At 42.7% G+C, this 18,752-nt stretch overlaps 1 protein-coding gene across 1 annotated transcript in view; it reads right to left on the bottom strand.

Annotated features, from left to right (window-relative positions):
* The window catches only part of EDC4 (enhancer of mRNA decapping 4), a 425,877-nt gene that overhangs the window by 67,391 nt on the left and 339,734 nt on the right, over nucleotides 1–18,752 (bottom strand). Inside the window, exon 23 of the mRNA XM_053715906.1 lies at nucleotides 6,875–7,040. Coding sequence (XP_053571881.1) covers nucleotides 6,875–7,040 — 166 coding nt within the window. The remainder of the gene's footprint in view (nucleotides 1–6,874; nucleotides 7,041–18,752) is intronic.

The following is an 18,752-nucleotide window of genomic DNA, read 5'->3' on the forward strand; positions in this document are numbered from 1 at the left end:
TAAAAACAGGGCACTTTGACATGAAAATTGACCTTCACTTTAAATTATCTAAAAAAAATCTGCATAGACTTTAATGGTGTTTTTCTGTTGACAATCAAAATGCGGTTTTCAAAAGGATTATGATCGACCCATATAGGGTAAAATAAATAACAATTCATTACTTTAATAAATTTAAAAATAAATTAAAAAAACCCCCAATAATTTATGCTTACCTGATAAATTTCTTTCCCGACATAGAGAGTCCACAACGTCATTCCAATTACTAGTGGGGCATCCACTCCTGGCCAGCAGCAGGAGGCAAAGAGCAGCAAAGCTTCCCTTACCCATAACCCCCAGTCATTCAGCCGAAGGGAAATGGAAAAAGAAAATAACACAAAGGTGTAGAGGTGCCTGAGGTTAAGTAAAACATTACTGTCCAATCTAAAGGGTGGGGTTGTGGACTCTTCATGTCCAGAAAGAAAGAAATTTATCAGGTAAGCATAAATTTTGTTTTCTTTCCTAAGACATGGAGAGTCCACAACGTCATTCTAATTACTAGTGGGAACCAATACCCAAGCTAGAGGACACAAATGAACAGGGAGGGAGAACAAGACAGGTAGACCTAAACAGAAGGCACCACCGCTTGAAGAATCTTTCTCCCAAAAGAGGCCTCAGCCGAGGCAAAAGCATCAAAATTTGTAGAATTTGGAAAAAGTATGCAGAGAGGACCAAGTTGCAGCCCTGCAAATCTGATCCACAGAAGCTTAATTTTTGAAAGCCCAAAAAGGAGACAGCCCTAGAGGAATGAGCTTTAAGTCTCTCAGGAGGCTTTTGTCCAGTAGTCTCATAAGCAAAAGGAATCATACTTCTCAACCGGAGGGAAAGAGAAGTAGAAGTAGCCTTCTGACCCTTACACTTTCCAGAGAAACAAACAGGGCAGAAGAGTGGCGAAAATCCTTAGTAGCCTGTATGTAGAATTTTAGAGCACGCACCACATTCAAGTTGTGCAACAGACGTTCCTTATGAAAGGAAGGATTAGGACAGAGAGAAGGAACAACTTCCTGATTAATATTTCTATCCGAAACCACCTTAGGGAGAAATCCCAATTTATTATGGACAGCCTTGTCGGCATGAAAAATAAGGTAAGGCGAATCGCACTGCAAAGCGGAGAGTTCAGAAACTCTCAGAGCAGAAGAAATAGCAATAAGAAACAAAACCTTCCAAGATAACAGCTTAATATCTATGGAATGCATTGGCTCAAACGGAGCTTGCAGCAAAACTAAGAACTAGATAAAGGTTTAAACACAGGCTTGATTCTAACTAGGGCCTGACAAAAAGATTGAACATCTGGCACATCCGCCAGACGCTTATGTAAAAAAATAGATAATCCAGAAATCTGACCCTTCAGAGAACCGACAACCCTTTCTCCAGACCATCCTGGAGAAAAGACAAAATTCTAGGAATCCTGACCCTACTCCAAGAGTAGCCCTTTGATTCACACCGATATAGGTATTTACGCCATACCTTACGGTAAATCTTATGAATAACAGGCTGGCATCCGTGGTCAGAATCACCCAGGAGGGTCTCCAGGAGCATGTGCCCTGAGACAGATGATCCTGAGAAATCCACCACAAGAGAGAGTACCTTGTCCACTGGTCTAGATCTATCCTCTGAGATAGATCCGAATGGTCTCTGTTCCATTGTCTGAGCATGCATAACTGCAGAGCTCTCAAATGGAATCGAGCAAAGGGAATGATGCCCAAGGAAGCTACTATCAGACTAATTACCTCGATACATTGAGCCACTGATGGCGGACTGTAGCGAGAAGCTTGGATCTTCTGACCTCCGTCAAAAAAACTTTCATAGATAGGGAATCGATGATGGTCCCTAAGAAAACCACCCTTGTAGCTGGGACAAGGAAACTCTTTTCCAGATTCACTTTCCATCCGTGGGAACATAGAAGAGAAAACAAGATATCTGTATGAGAGTTTGCTTGTTGAAAAGATGGCGCCTGAACCAATATATTGTCCAGATAAGGAGCCACCGCAATTCCCTGAGACCTGGCAACTGCCAAGAGAGCCCCCAGAACCTTTAAGAAGATTCTGGGAGCTGTGGCAAGGCCAAATGGAAAAGCCACAAACAAAGTGCTTGTCTAGAAAAGCGAATCTCAAACTGATGATCCTTCCTGTGGATGGGAATATGAAGATACACATCATTCAGGTCTATGGTCCTCATGAACTGACCCACTTGGACCAAAGGAAGAATGGAACGAATGGTTTCCATTTTGAAGGATGGAACCCTGAGAAACTTACTGACACTCTTCGGATCTAAAATGGGTCGCAAAGTTCCCTCTTTTTTGGAAACCACAAACAGATTCAAATAAAATCCTAGACCTTGGTCTCTTACTGGAATTGGAACAATCACTCCCAGGGAGGAAAGGTCCTGAGCACACTTTAAGAATGCCTCTCTTTTTAACTGACCCGCAGATAACCTTGAGAGGAGAAATCTGCCCTTGGGAGGACGAGATTTGAAATCTATTTTGTACCCCTGAGATACTATGTCCACAGTCCAAGGATCTGGGACATCTTGTATCCACGAAAGACAAAACAAGGGGTCTGATCCGATCCTGGACCGGGGGCAGACCGTTCATGCTGATTTAGTCTCAGCAGAGGGTTTTTCTTTGATTGCTTTCCCTTGTTCCAAGACTGATTGGGTTTCCAAGAGACTTGGACTGCTCCTGCTTGGATGAGGGAGAGGAAGACTTTTGACCTTTGAAGTTTACAAAAGGAACGAAAATTACTTTGACGTCCTTTAGATCTATTCTTCTTGTCTTGTGGTAGAAAGGACCCCTTTCCACCCGTAATTTCAGAAATTATCTCCGCCAGACCAGGACCAAACAGGGTCTTACCCTTGTAAAATAGCAAAAGGAGTTTGGACTGGGAGGTAACATTAGCTGACCATGATTTAAAGGGACACTGAACCCAATTTTTTTCTATCATGATTCATATAGAGCAGGCAATTTTAAGCAACTTTCTAATTGACTTCTATTATCAATTTTTCTTCTTTCTCTTGCTATCTTTATTTGAAAAAGAAGGCATCTAAGCTAAATTTTTGGTTCAGGACCATGGACAGCACTTGTTTATTGGTGCTGTCTAATCAGCAAGGACAACCCAGGTTGTTCACCAAAAATGGGCCCGGCATCTAAACTTTCATTCTTGCTTTTCAAATAAACATACTAAGAGAATGAAGAAAATTTGATAATAGGAGTAAATTAGAAAGTTGCTTAAAATTGCATGCTCTATCTGAAAGAAAAAAATTGGGTTCAGTGTCCCTTTAAGCCACAGAGCCCGGGGGGCTAGGACAGTAAGGCCAGACATCTTGGCTCCCAGTCTAATGACTTGCATGTTAGCATCATAGATAAAGGAATTGGCCAGCTTGAGAGCCTTAAAAGGGATGGTAAACTTCAATATAACTTTAAAAAAAAATAAAGTTCATGCCATATTTTTTTTTTATTACTTCTTTTAAATACATTTATTTTATTCATCTAATATCTTATAGATAATGCTCCCCTGCCAGCCTCCCTCCTGTTTTTTTTTCTTCCCTTTTTTCTGCCCAATCAAAAGCTTAGCCATCCGGACCATTGAACATATGTATTTCATTACAAGCATAGTAACCACAGTCTGTCAGTGCTTGTTACTTTTCTGCATGAGTGGCACATAATAGAGGATTTATAATTTACCTCAACTTATTGATGTTCAAAATATTTTTCTAATTTTTGTAAATGCTCTTTATTTTTAATTTTACTTACAAATTTTATTACTGATGATTCTAGAAATGTGTACAGCAGTCCTGTCTGCTATACACATCACTATCATCAGAGCCGCTTTTAGTATTTTTTATTTCCCTTTTCCCTCTTGACATTTTTGTGCCTCAAACAGTAAAGTGATGTGAACAGCAGTCCCGCCTGCTATACACATCACTATCATCATACCTGTTCTTTCTTTACACAGGAATGCTTCCTCCGTTCTTCTATCTTGTTTACCTAGAGTAGATTGACGTGTACAGCAGTCCCGCCCGCTGTACAGGTCAACCTTCTTGAAAAAGCAATACGATTGGAGGGTAGGTGGCTAAAAGCAACCAAAATTTGAAAAGCCCATTTACTGTGAAAGGTTTCTTCCTAGTGATGTGTACAGCGGGCGGGACAGCTGTACACATCAATCTGCTGATAGAAAAAAAAAAAGGAAAAAAAAAAAAAAGGGAGGAAACGTTCCTGTGTTCTGAACGCGCGTCAATCTACTCAAGGTAAACAAGATAGAAGAACGGAGGAAGCGTTCTTGTGTAAAGAAAGCGCAGGTATGATGATAGTGACGTGTATAGCAGACGGGAATGCTGTACACATCACTTTACTTTTTGAGGCACAAAAGTTTCAAGAGGAATAGAGGTAATATAATTATGGAAATAGCTCTACTAGTGATGTGCACAGCAGGTGGCACTGCTGTACATGTTTATAAAGTGCTGAGAAGCTACATTGATGGGCGGAGCCAAAAAAGTGATTGACAGGAATTATAGAATACAAAAATAATGAATATATCATGTAAAAAAAATAAAAATAAAAAAAATACGCAAATTGTTTATAAAACATGAAATAAAACATTTGGCAAATTTCATTAATAATAAAATTTACCAACCCTTTAATCCTATCTTAGATCTCCTCCAACGGAGTGTGCTCTAAAATCAGTTCAGACAAGGCATCACACCAATAAGATGCTGCACTTGCTACTGTGGCAATATAAACTGCAGGTTGCCATTGTAGACCCTGAGGAACATGTATTTTCTTTAACTAGGCCTCCAGCTTTTTGTCCATGGGATCCTTAAAAGAACAGCTATCCTCAATAGGAATCATGGTTCTCTTAGCCAGAGTAGAAATAGCCCCTTCTACTTTAGGTACTGTATGCCATGAGTCTCGAATGGAGTCAGCAACAGGAAACATATTTTTGAAAATGGGAGACAGCGAGAAAGGTATCCCAGGTTTATCCCATTCCTGTGCAATGATCTCCGACACACGGTCTGGAACAGGAAATACTTCCACAGCGGAAGGAACATTTAGCTCTTAATATTTGTTAAGTTTACTAGATTTCTTAGGGTTGACAGCGACTGAAGCATCAGTCTCGTCCAAAGTAGCCAGAACCTCCTTTAGCAGTAAGCGGAAGTGTTCAAGCTTAAATCTGAAGTTTACCTCTTCAGAGTCAGACAAAGGAATTATAATATCAGAATCAGAGATTTCACCCTCAGAGGCTACAGAGGTATCCTCCTCATCAGACTTATGAGGGAGGTCAACCTTCACAGCAGCAGAAGAAAGACACCTTACCATCTGACAAATGTTTAGATTTCCTCTTGCGTTTCCCTAACATAGGAAAAGCAGATAATGCCGCAGATACCACACTAGAAATCTAAGCAGCAAAATCTTATGTTAAACTCCTCCACGAGGCTGAGAGGAACTGCAGAGGCACTGTACGTGACGCCATTGAGACTTGGGACGTTTGAGGAGAAAGCTGTGGCATGTCTGAACAGCATCATCCTGAGAGAAATTAGGCTCAGAAAAAATAAATGTATCTTTACATTTCAAGGTCTTTTCTAAACATGATGAACAAAATTGCATAGGTAGATTTGGGCCTCTAGACACAAACATTTATCCATAAGAACAAAATCCTGCTCCATATCCATAGAAGACATGATTCACAAAAATTATTGGAATGACCAATATATTAAAAATGGCACTGTCACTTTCAAAACTAAATTCTATCAGAGCGAATTTGTACTTCAGAATAAAACCCTTAAATAAGGACCCTACACCTCAGACAGTCTGAGGTGCCCTACCTGGCCCTCCTGAGAAATAAGATATTGCATCAAAGAAAAATCCTGCAGATCACAGCAAAGGGCTTCCTGACGATCTCGAGAGAGGCTGAGACAAAAATGCCGCTCCACTCATAGATTGTGAACGGAAGCGCAGCGAGTCACGTGATCGGCTGAAAAGAAACTGCGCAACACAACAAAAGCATGCGTTTCTTAATAGAGCCGATTTTGAAAAACCAGAGAGTAAAAATGCCAGCAAGCATTTCAGTGCCTATAACAAACACTCTTAATACAGTCAATTTTGCATATAATCACACTTCTATCCCTCACTAAGTCCCAATCAGAGCCTCAATAACAATGAGCCACATAATAAAGTATATGTTAAGGTATATCCTCCTCACAAATTTAAGGAAGATTAACCACTAAGTCTCTTGTCACATAATGAGTGCCTGCACCCTGCCAAGGTGAATCCCCAATAAAGGATAAATGTGTCCCAATTAATTATTGCAGTAATATCCTCTGAAGTACAAGTCTCCAAGACCTAGAAGACAAAAGCACTTACCTGCAAATCCAGCTGTCCGGCAGGAAGACAGCTCAGAAGGTGTGAAAGTACACATACTCCGTACAGAGACCTGTAGAAAAAGAAAGAACAGAGTGGCAGCAATATATTAGAAAAACTGAGCAAGGACCACCTCACTACTTCCTTACTGCTTAAAAGCCACCACTACCCTTACTCAAGAGATTGACGTGGACACAGCTAGACCCAAATCCTTGCTTGCAGGAAAAAGTACCCCAAAAAAAGAAAAATATCTTCAGACACCTAACCACCTCCTATATTGACAGAGGCAAAGAGAATGACTGGGGGTTATGGGTAAGGGAAGTGACACTTAACAGCTTTGCTGTGGTGCTTTTTGCCTCCTCCTGCTGGCCAGTAGTGGATGTCCCACTAATGATTGGAATGATGTTGTGGACTCTCCAAGTCTTAGGAAAGAAAACACCTTTGGTTTTATTAAGTATCTACTCAAACGTTGAGACATCTTACATTCCTGGGTGCCTTGCTTGAAACTGCAGTTTATTTGCTGAAACATGGATTGACAACCCTTCTCAAATGCTGGGAGGACAATGCTTTGGAAGGCTTCTCTGTATGCAGATTGGATAGGCACTTGTAGAACATCAGCAGCTGCTCGTCCAATGGCATCAGTCATATTCTTAAGAGAAATGAAAGGGTCTTAGAACTTGCCTAATCCTTAGACAAACAACTGACAATGAGCTATTAATCAACAATAAAATCACAGATTTACAAATGCTAGGAGTTATTAAAAGTCAACAACAAAATGTATGCTTACCTGATAAATTTATTTCCGGATATGGTGAGTGCACGACTTCCTCAATTACTGTTGGGAATATCACTCCTGGCCAGCAGAAGGAGGCAAAGAGCACCACAGCCAAGCTGTTAAGTATTACTCCCCTTCCCACAAACCCCAGTCATTCGACCGAAGGAAAATTGAAAAAAGGAATAACACAAAGGTGTAGAGGTGCCTGAGGTTAAGTAAAAAATAACTGTCTTAAATTAAAAAGGGTGGGGTCGTGGACTCACCATATCCAGAAATAATTAAATTTATCAGGTAAGCATACATTTTGCTTTCTTACCCAAGATATGGTGAGTCCACAACGTCCTCAATTACTGTTGGGAACCAATACCAAAGCTAGAGGACACAGATGACCAGGGAGGGAGAACAAGACAGGCAGACCTAAACAGAAGGCACCACCGCTTGAAGAACCATTGTTAAAGGCCCAAGAAGAGGAAACAGCCCTCATGGAAAGAGCTGTAATTCTTACAGGAGACTGCCAACCAGCAGTCTCATAAGCAAAAATAAATACAGGTATTCCTCAGTTTACCCCAGGGTTAGGTTCCAGATGGAATGGTTGTAAATCAAAACCGTTGTAAATTGAAACCCAGTTTATAATGTAAGTTAATGGGAAGTGAGGGAGTTAGGTTCCAGGCCCCTCTCAAAATTGTCATAAGTAACACCTAATACATTATTTTTAAAGCTTTGAAATAAAGACTTTAAATGCTAAACAGCATTATAAACCTAATAAAATAATCACACAACACAGTATATATAATTAAACTAAGTTAAATGAACAAAAACATTTGCTAAACAGCATTATAAACCTAATATAATAATCACACAACACAGAATTTACTTGCATTTTTCTGCAAACAGTTCTTTCTATGCATTTCAATCTGGACTGATTTATAGACAGGAAGATCTTGTTCCTTTGAAAACGGCTCGGCTTGCATATCTTTGCTGCAACACAAGCGGACAGCTCCACCTACTGCCTATATGAATCAATGCACTGCTTCTCAATGCTTTTCAATAGCAGTCACATGACTGAAAAAAAGGTTGTTATTCTGAAACGGCTTAAATTGAACCGTTGTAAACAGAGGGCCACCTGTATACCTCTCAACCATAGAGAAAGAGTAGCAGCTATCCTGAAAAACAAACAAAAACATAAATTATGCTTACCTGATCATTTTCTTTTCTGCTGATGGTGGAGAGAGTCCACAGCTGCATTCATTACTTTTGGGAAATAAGAACCTGGCCACCAGGAGGAGGCAAAGACACCCCAGCCAAAGGCTTAAATAATCCTCCCACTCCCCACATCCCCCAGTCATTCTGACAAGGAACAGTAGAAGAAATATCAGGGGAAGAATAAAATAAGGACGCCCCACATAAAAAATTACGGGTGGGGAGCTGTGGACTCATTCCATCAGAAGAAAAGAAAACGATCAGGTAAGCATAATTTATGTTTTCTTCTTAAATGGAAAGAGTCCACAGCTGCATTCATTACTTTTGGGAAAACAATACCCAAGCTATAGAGGACACTGAATGCTAAGACGGGAGGGTACAATAGGCAGCCCACTCTGAGAGCACTAAGCCTGAACCCACGGCCCACAAAGAACTAAGCTTCTTTCGAAGCCGAGAAAACTGTTAAAAGGAAAAAGCCCCAAGGACACTGACCCACAGGTAGTCCAGAGCCTAGCTAGAGACTGCAAAATCGGACTCAACTGAGCCAACAGGCCTCCAGGAGACACAGTCGCACAACAGTCGGTCCCTCACCACTCACACCTCGCTAAAGAAGGGAACACCAGCCTAACTTCCAAAGGGATAGGGCCAGGAGAACAGAAGGAAAAAACCAAAAGGTCACAAATCCATAAAGAAACCCCCCCAGAGCAAGCCCATCTCACAAGAACCCAAATGGGTCCCGACAGACAAGGGGAGACTACGCCTAGACTAGGATAAACCGAAGGTATAGGACCGGGCATAGGAACAGAGAAACCTCTTTCTCAAACGTCATGCAAAAGCACCGAAAGACAACAAAAGACTGAGTCCTCACATCGTCTGAACTTGGAACACTGAAGTATTCCGCTACAAAAAAATGTGTAACAGACCGAGACGAAAAACCCTGAGTCCAGAACATGCCACCATCTTTAGGATGACGCAGAGAATACTTGCTGAGAGCAAAAGCGGCCAGCAAAAGAAAAGATTGCAAAAGATAACTCCCAGATAGAGGGCACACTCTAGGCAATCCAAGCCGCCAGACCTACCCACAGGTCTTCCAAAAAAGGGGGACCATAACCTCCACAAGGTCCCCCAAGAAAGAGAAGTGACACCCAGAACCCGAGGTAGAGAAATCCCAGACCCTCTGCTTGTAAGTGTAGGGAGCTAGGAATAGCTACTACGCCCACCTAGATCCTGGAGATGACAACATCTCTCAAAACCCACTCCCAGCCGGGCCAGCCCCAGCAACAGCAGGTCTGAAACAGGGGAACAGAAGAACCCCAAAACCAGCTCAAAGACGAGTGGAAGAAAAGCCACAGCCAATCGAACAGAGCACGGTTGCCACCCAACTCCTTAAAATAGACAACAGGACCATAGAACCCAAAGGATCTAGCAAAAAGGAAATTTATGCTTACCTGATAAATTTATTTCTTCTACGATATGACAAGTCCACGGATTTCATCCTTACTTGTGGGATATTAACCTCTTAACAGGAAGTGGCAAAGAGCACCACAGCAGAGCTGTATATATAGCTCCTCCCTTCCCTCCACCTTCAGTCATTCGACCGAAGTTAGGAAGAGAAAGAAAAGCCAAAGGTGCAGAGGTTACTGAAGTTTAACAAAAAACATAATTTATGCTTACCTGATAAATTTATTTCTCTTGTAGTGTATCCAGTCCACGGATCATCCATTACTTATGGGATATTCTCCTTCCCAACAGGAAGTTGCAAGAGGATCACCCACAGCAGAGCTGCTATATAGCTCCTCCCCTCACTGCCATATCCAGTCATTCGACCGAAACAAGGCGAGAAAGGAGAAACCATAGGGTGCAGTGGTGACTGTAGTTTAATTAAAATTTAGACCTGCCTTAAAAGGACAGGGCGGGCCGTGGACTGGATACACTACAAGAGAAATAAATTTATCAGGTAAGCATAAATTATGTTTTCTCTTGTTAAGTGTATCCAGTCCACGGATTATCCATTACTTATGGGATACCAATACCAAAGCTAAAGTACACGGATGATGGGAGGGACAATGCAGGATTAAACGGAAGGAACCACTGCCTGAAGAACCTTTCTCCCAAAAACAGCCTCCGAAGAAGCAAAAGTATAAAATTTGTAAAATTTTGAAAAGGTGTGAAGCGAAGACCAAGTCGCAGCCTTGCAAATCTGTTCAACAGGGGCCTCATTTTTAAAGGCCCAGGTGGAAGCCACAGCTCTAGTAGAATGAGCTGTAATCCTTTCAGGGGGCTGCTGTCCAGCAGTCTCATAGGCTAAGCGAATTATGCTCCGAAGCCAAAAGGAAAGAGAGGTTGCCGAAGCTTTTTAACCTCTCCTCTGTCCAGAGTAAACGACAAACAGGGAAGATGTTTGGCGAAAATCTTTAGTAGCTTGTAAGTAAAACTTCAAGGCACGGACTACGTCCAGATTATGTAAAAGACGTTCCTTCTTTGAAGAAGGATTAGGACACAATGCTGGAACAACAATCTCTTGATTGATATTCTTGTTAGAAACCACCTTAGGTAAAAACCCAGGTTTGGTACGCAGAACTACCTTATCTGAATGAAAAATCAGATAAGGACAATCACATTGTAAGGCAGATAGCTCAGAGACTCTTTCGAGCCGAGGAAATAGCCATCAAAAACAGAACTTTCCAAGATAAAAGTTTAATATCAATGGAATGAAGGGGTTCAAACGGAACTCCTTGAAGAACTTTAAGAACCAAGTTTAAGCTCCATGGGGGAGCAACAGTTTTAAACACAGGCTTAATTCTAACCAAAGCCTGACAAAATGCCTGGACGTCTGGAACCTCTGCCAGACGCTTGTGCAAAAGATTAGACAGAGCAGAAATCTGTCCTTTTAAAGAACTAGCTGATAAGCCTTTGTCCAAACCCTCTTGGAGAAAGGACAATATCCTAGGAATCCTAACCTTACTCCATGAGTAATTCTTGGATTCACACCAATAAAGATATTTACGCCATATCTTATGGTAGATTTTCCTGGTGACAGGCTTTCGTGCCTGTATTAAGGTATCAATGACTGACTCGGAGAAGCCACGCCTTGATAAAATCAAGCGTTCAATCTCCATGCAGTCAGTCTCAGAGAAATTAGATTTGGATGATTGAAAGGACCTTGTATTAGAAGGTCCTGCCTCAGAGGCAGAGTCCATGGTGGAAAGGATGACATGTCCACTAGGTCTGCATACCAGGTCCTGCGTGGCCACGCAGGCGCTATCAGAATCACTGATGCTCTCTCCTGCTTGATTTTTGCAATCAGTCGAGGGAGCAGAGGAAACGGTGGAAACACATAAGCCAGGTTGAAGAACCAAGGAGCTGCTAGAGCATCTATCAGCGTCGCTCCCGGGTCCCTGGATCCGTAACAAGGAAGCTTGGCATTCTGGCGAGACGCCATGAGATCCAGTTCTGGTTTGCCCCAACGATGGATCAGTTGAGCAAACACCTCCGGATGGAGTTCCCACTCCCCCGGATGAAAAGTCTGACGACTTAGAAAATCCGCCTCAAAGTTCTCTACGCCTGGGATGTGGATCGCTGACAGATGGCAAGAGTGAGACTCTGCCCAGCGAATTATCTTTGAGACGTCTAACATCGCTAGGGAACTCCTGGTTCCCCCTTGATGGTTGATGTAAGCCACAGTCGTGATGTTGTCCGACTGAAATCTGATGAACCTCAGGGTTGCTGAAGCCAAGCTAGAAGAGCATTGAATATTGCTCTTAACTCCAGAATATTTATTGGGAGGAGTTTCTCCTCCTGAGTCCACGATCCCTGAGCCTTCAGGGAGTTCCAGATTGCGCCCCAACCTAGAAGGCTGGCATCTGTTGTTACAATCGTCCAATCTGGCCTGCGAAAGGTCATACCCTTGGACAGATGGACCCGAGATAGCCACCAGAGAAGAGAATCTCTGGTCTCTTGATCCAGATTTAGTAGAGGGGACAAATCTGAGTAATCCCCATTCCACTGACTTAGCATGCATAATTGCAGCGGTCTGAGAGGCAGGCGCGCAAATGGCACTATGTCCATTGCCGCTACCATTAAGCCGATTACTTCCATGCACTGAGCCACTGACGGATGTGGAATGGAATGAAGGACACAGCAAGCATTTAGAAGTTTTGATAACCTGGACTCCGTCAGGTAAATTTTCATCTCTACAGAATCTATAAGAGTCCCTAGGAAGGTGACTCTTGTGAGTGGGGATAGAGAACTCTTTTCCACGTTCACTTTCCACCCATGCGACCCCAGAAATGCCAGAACTATCTCTGTATGAGACTTGGCAATTTGAAAGCTTGACGCCTGTATCAGGATGTCGTCTAGATACGGAGCCACTGCTATGCCTCGCGGTCTTAGAACCGCCAGAAGTGAGCCCAGAACCTTTGTAAAGATTCTTGGGGCTGTAGCCAACCCGAAGGGAAGAGCTACAAATTGGTAATGCCTGTCTAGAAAGGCAAACCTTAGGAACCGATGATGATCTTTGTGAATCGGTATGTGAAGGTAGGCATCCTTTAAGTCCACTGTGGTCATGTACTGACCCTCTTGGATCATGGGTAGGATGGTCCGAATAGTTTCCATTTTGAATGATGGAACTCTGAGGAATTTGTTTAAGATCTTTAGATCCATGATTGGTCTGAAGGTTCCCTCTTTCTTGGGAACCACAAACAGATTTGAATAAAACCGCTGTCCCTGTTCCGTCCGCGGAACTGGATGGATCACTCCCATTACTAGGAGGTCTTGCACACAGCTTAGGAATGCCTCTTTCTTTATCTGGTTTGCTGATAACCTTGAAAGATGAAATCTCCCTTGTGGAGGAGAAGCTTTGAAGTCCAGAAGATATCCCTGAGATATGATCTCCAACGCCCAGGGATCCTGAACATCTCTTGCCCACGCCTGGGCGAAGAGAGAAAGTCTGCCCCCACTAGATCCGTTTCCGGATAGGGGGCCGTTCCTTCATGCTGTCTTGGGGGCAAGCAGCAGGTTTTCTGGCCTGCTTGCCCTTGTTCCAGGACTGGTTAGGTTTCCAGGCCTGTCTGGAATGAGCAACAGTTCCCTCATGTTTTGAAGCGGAGGAAGTTGATGCTGCTTCTGCCTTGAAATTTCGAAAGGCACGAAAATTAGACTGTTTGGCCTTTGATTTGGCCCTGTCCTGAGGAAGGGTATGACCCTTGCCTCCAGTAATGTCAGCAATAATTTCCTTCAAGCCAGGCCCGAATAAGGTCTGCCCCTTGAAAGGAATGTTGAGTAACTTAGACTTTGAAGTCACGTCAGCTGACCAGGATTTAAGCCATAGCGCCCTACGCGCCTGTATGGCGAATCCGGAATTCTTAGCCGTTAGTTTAGTCAAATGAACAATGGCATCAGAAACAAATGAGTTAGCTAGCTTAAGCGTTCTAAGCTTGTCAATAATTTCCTCCAATGGAGCTGTATGGATGGCCTCTTCCAGGGCCTCAAACCAGAATGCCGCCGCAGCAGTGACAGGCGCAATGCATGCAAGGGGCTGCAAAATAAAACCTTGTTGAATAAACATTTTCTTAAGGTAACCCTCTAATTTTTTATCCATTGGATCTGAAAAAGCACAACTGTCCTCAACCGGGATAGTGGTACGCTTTGCTAAAGTAGAAACTGCTCCCTCTACCTTAGGGACCGTCTGCCATAAGTTCCGTGTAGTAGCGTCTATTGGAAACATTTTTCTAAATATAGGAGGTGGGGAAAAGGGCACACCGGGTCTATCCCACTCCTTGCTAATAATTTATGTAAGCCTTTTAGGTATAGGAAAAACGTCAGTACACACCGGCACCGCATAGTATCTATCCAGCCTACACAATTTCTCTGGAATTGCAACTGTGTTACAGTCATTCAGAGCAGCTAATACCTCCCCAAGCAATACACGGAGGTTCTCAAGCTTAAATTTAAAATTAGAAATCTCTGAATCAGGTTTCCCCGAGTCAGAGATGTCACCCACAGAATGAAGCTCTCCGTCCTCATGTTCTGCATACTGTGACGCAGTATCAGACATGGCTCTTACAGCATTTGCGCGCTCTGTATCTCTCCTAACTCCAGAGCTATCGCGCTTGCCTCTTAATTCAGGCAATCTAGATAATACCTCTGACAGGGTATTATTCATGATTGCAGCCATGTCCTGCAAGGTAATCGCTATGGGCGCCCCTGATGCAATTGGCGCCATATTAGCGTGCTTCCCCTGAGCGGGAGGCGAAGGGTCTGACACGTGGGGAGAGTTAGTCGGCATAACTTCCCCCTCGACAGAACCCTCTGGTGATAATTCCTTTATAGATAAAGACTGATCTTTACTGTTTAAGGTGAAATCAATACATTTAGTACACATTCTCCTATAGGGCTCCATCATGGCTTTCAAACATAATGAACAAGTAGGTTCCTCTGTATCAGACATGTTTAAACAGACTAGCAATTAGACTAGCAAGCTTGGAAAACACTTTAAACAAGCTTACAAGCAATATAAAAAACGTTACTGCACCTTTAAGAAACACAAATTTTGTCAAAATTTGAAATAACAGTGAAAAAAGGCAGTTACACTAACGAAATTTTTACAGTGTATGTAACAAGTTAGCAGAGCATTGCACATGGATGATTAACCCCTTAATACAAAAAACTGAATAATAAATGACAAAAACGTTTTTTAAACAGTCACAACAACTGCCACAGCTCTACTGTGGCTTTTTACCTCCCTCAAAAACGACTTTGAAGCCTTTTGAGCCCTCCAGAGATGTCCTGGATCATGCAGTAAGAAGCTGGATGTCTGTGTCTGTAATTTTTGCTGCGCAAAAAAGCGCTAAAATAGGCCCCTCCCACTCATATTACAACAGTGGAAAGCCTCCAGGAACTGTTTCTAGGCAAAATTCAAGCCAGCCATGTGGAAAAAACTAGGCCCCAATAAGTTTCATCACCAAACATATATAAAAAACGATTAAACATGCCAGCAAACGTTTTAAAATACACTTTTATAAGAGTATGTATCGCTATTAATAAGCCCGATACCAGTCGCTATCACTGCATTTAAGGCTTAACTTACATTACTTCGGTATCAGCAGCATATTCTAGCAAATTCCATCCCTAGAAAAATATTTTAACTGCACATACCTTATTGCAGGAAAACCTGCACGCTATTCCCCCTCTGAAGTTACCTCACTCCTCAGAATATGTGAGAACAGCAAAGGATCTTAGTTACTTCTGCTAAGATCATAGAAAACGCAGGCAGATTCTTCTTCCAAATACTGCCTGAGATAAACAGTACACTCCGGTACCATTTAAAAATAACAAACTTTTGATTGAAGAAATAAACTAAGTATAAAACACCACAGTCCTCTTACGACCTCCATCTTAGTTGAGAGTTGCAAGAGAATGACTGGGTATGGCAGTGAGGGGAAGAGCTATATAGCAGCTCTGCTGTGGGTGATCCTCTTGCAACTTCCTGTTGGGAAGGAGAATATCCCATAAGTAATGGATGATCCGTGGACTGGATACACTTAACAAGAGAAATATAATATATAATATATACCTGTCTAAAAAATTACAGGGAGGGCCGTGGACTCGTCATATCGTAGAAGAAATAGATTTATCAGGTAAGCATAAATTTCCTTTTCTTCTACAAGATATGATGAGTCCACGGATTTCATCCTTACTTGTGGGATACAATACCAAAGCTACAGGACACGGATGAAAGGGAGGGACAAGACAGGAACCTAAACGTAAGGCACCACTGCTTGAAGAACCTTTCTCCCAAAACCAGCCTCAGAAGAAGCAAAAGTATCAAATTTGGAAAATGTGTGAAGAGACGACCAAGTTCCAGCCTTGCAAATCTGTTCAACAGAAGCATCATTTTTAAATGCCCATGAGGAAGCCACAGCCCTAGTAGAATGAGCCGTAATTTTTTCAGGAGGCTGCTGTCCAGCAGTCTCATACGCCAGACGGATGATACTCTTCAGCCAAAAAGAAAGAGAGGTAGCCGTAGGTTTCTGACCCCTACGCTTTCCAGAAAAGACGATGAATAATGAAGAGGATTGACGGAAATCTTTACTCGCCTGCAAGTAAAACTTCAGGGCACGGACCACGTCCAAGTTATGCAACATACGCTCCTTCTTAGAAGAAGGGTTAGGGCATAATGAAGGAACCATAATTTCCTGATTAATATTCTTATTAGAAACAACCTTAGGAAGGAAACCAAGTTTGGTACGTAAAACCAACTTATCAGAATGGAAAATAAGATAAGGCGAGTCACATTGTAACCCTGAAAGCTCAGAAACTCTACGAGCAGAAGAAATAGCAACCAAAAACAAAACAACAACTTAATATCTATGGAATTCATGGGTTCAAACTGAACCCCTTGAAGAACATTAAGAACTAAATTCAAACTCCAGGGTGGAGCAATTGGTCTAAACACAGGCTTGATTCTGGTCAGAGCCTGACACAAAGACTGAACGTCTGGAATATCTGCCAAACGTTTGTGTAGTAAAATCGAAAAAAACTAAAATTTGTCCCTTTAAGGAACATGCTGATAACCCCTTCTCCAATCCCTCTTGGAGAAAAGATAAAATCCTGGGAATCCTAACTCTACTCCATGAGTAGCCCTTGGATTCGCACCAATAAAGATATTTACGCCATATATTATGGTAGATCTTTCTAGTAACAGGCTTACGTGCCTGAATCAAAGTATCAATGACCGAATCATAGAACCCCCGCTTAGATAAAATTAAGCGTTTAATCTCCAAGCAGTCAGTTGCAGAGAAACTAGATTTGGGTGTTGGAAGGGCCCCTGAATGAGAAGGTCCTGCCTCAATGGAAGCTTCCACGGTGGCAGAGAAGACATGTCCACTAGATCGGCATACCAAGTCCTGCGAGGCCACGCAGGTGCGATTAGAATTACTGAAGCCGTCTCCTGTTTGATCCAAGCAATTACCTGGGGCAGGAGAGCAAACGGTGGAAACACATAAGCTAGGTTGAACGACCAAGGCATCTATCAGTTTGGCCTGAGGATCCCTTGACCTGGATTCGTATCTTGGGAGTTTGGCATCAGATCCAACTCCGGTCTGCCCCATCTGAGGATCAGAGTGGCAAAGACCTCCGGATGGAGTTCCCATTCCCCCGGATGAAACGTCTGTCTGCTTAAAAAGTCCGCTTCCCAGTTGTCCACTCCTGGGATGTAGATTGCTGATAGATAACAAGAGTGGGCCCCCGCCCACCCAATTATCTTGGATACCTCTGTCATCGCTAAGGAACTCCTTGTTCCTCCCTGATGATTGATGTAAGCCACATTCGTGATGTTGTCCAACTGAAGGCGAATGAATTTGGCCGAAGCCAACTGAGGCCACGCCTGAAGCACATTGAATATTGCCCTCAATTCCAGAATATTGATTGGAAGAATTGACTCCGACTGAGTCCACACACCCTGAGCCTTCAGGGAATTCCAGACTGCACCCCAACCTAGAAGGCTGGCGTCCATCGTCACTATCACCCATGAGGGTCTGCGGAAGCACGTCCCTTGGGACAGATGATCCCGAGACAACCACCAAAGAAGAGAGTCTCTTGTCTCCTGATCCAGATCTATATGAGGAGAAAAATTTGCATAATCTCCATTCCACTGCCTGAGCATGCTCAGCTGTAGTGGTCTGTCAGGTTTCACGTTTACCCCTTTAAGGCCCTGCTAGAATCTATATAAGGCTCCTCCTGTTCCTTAAACATTGCTAAGTATTTTGTGTTAATATTGCATTTACTGAAGACGCTTCAATTTAGCCTCTCTGCATTAGCAGATTCTAGCAACTCTTCTTAGTTGCTACTTATCATCCAACCTAATTGGGATTCAAGAATAATTATAAATACTTTGTTGCAGCACAAGCTCTATATCATCTAAATCGCAACTTAATATCGAAGATTCTGCAGGAGACTGACGTCACGCTACCTCGCTACCAGGAGAGTCCGCTCACACTACCAGCTGATCCCTGCACAGCTTGCGTGTAGCTCGCACGCTCCTCACACAGATCAGCTGATTCAACTCACAGACAGGTGGGATCTGCTCCTGCTACCGCCAGAACTCCTGCTGTTAACCAGGCCCGATCAGGGGTAAGCGACCGTGTCTGATTGCCACTGCATCCGATTCACCTTCACTAATACATACAAGGATTTAAGGCACCGCCTTCAGGTACTGCTGTAACTGAACCGCACAGAATTAGTAGACAATTTCATTACATACAACAGTACAAGAGACTCTAGTAATAACCGGGAGAGATCAATATCAGTTTCTCAGTGGAGTATATCTTTACAAAATAATCTACAAGGGGCAAACAGATTTGCTATACATTTAAAGGAGCAAGCACA

Source organism: Bombina bombina, chromosome 1 (genome assembly GCF_027579735.1).
Source record: "Bombina bombina isolate aBomBom1 chromosome 1, aBomBom1.pri, whole genome shotgun sequence".
Taxonomy (NCBI): Eukaryota; Metazoa; Chordata; class Amphibia; order Anura; family Bombinatoridae; genus Bombina; species Bombina bombina.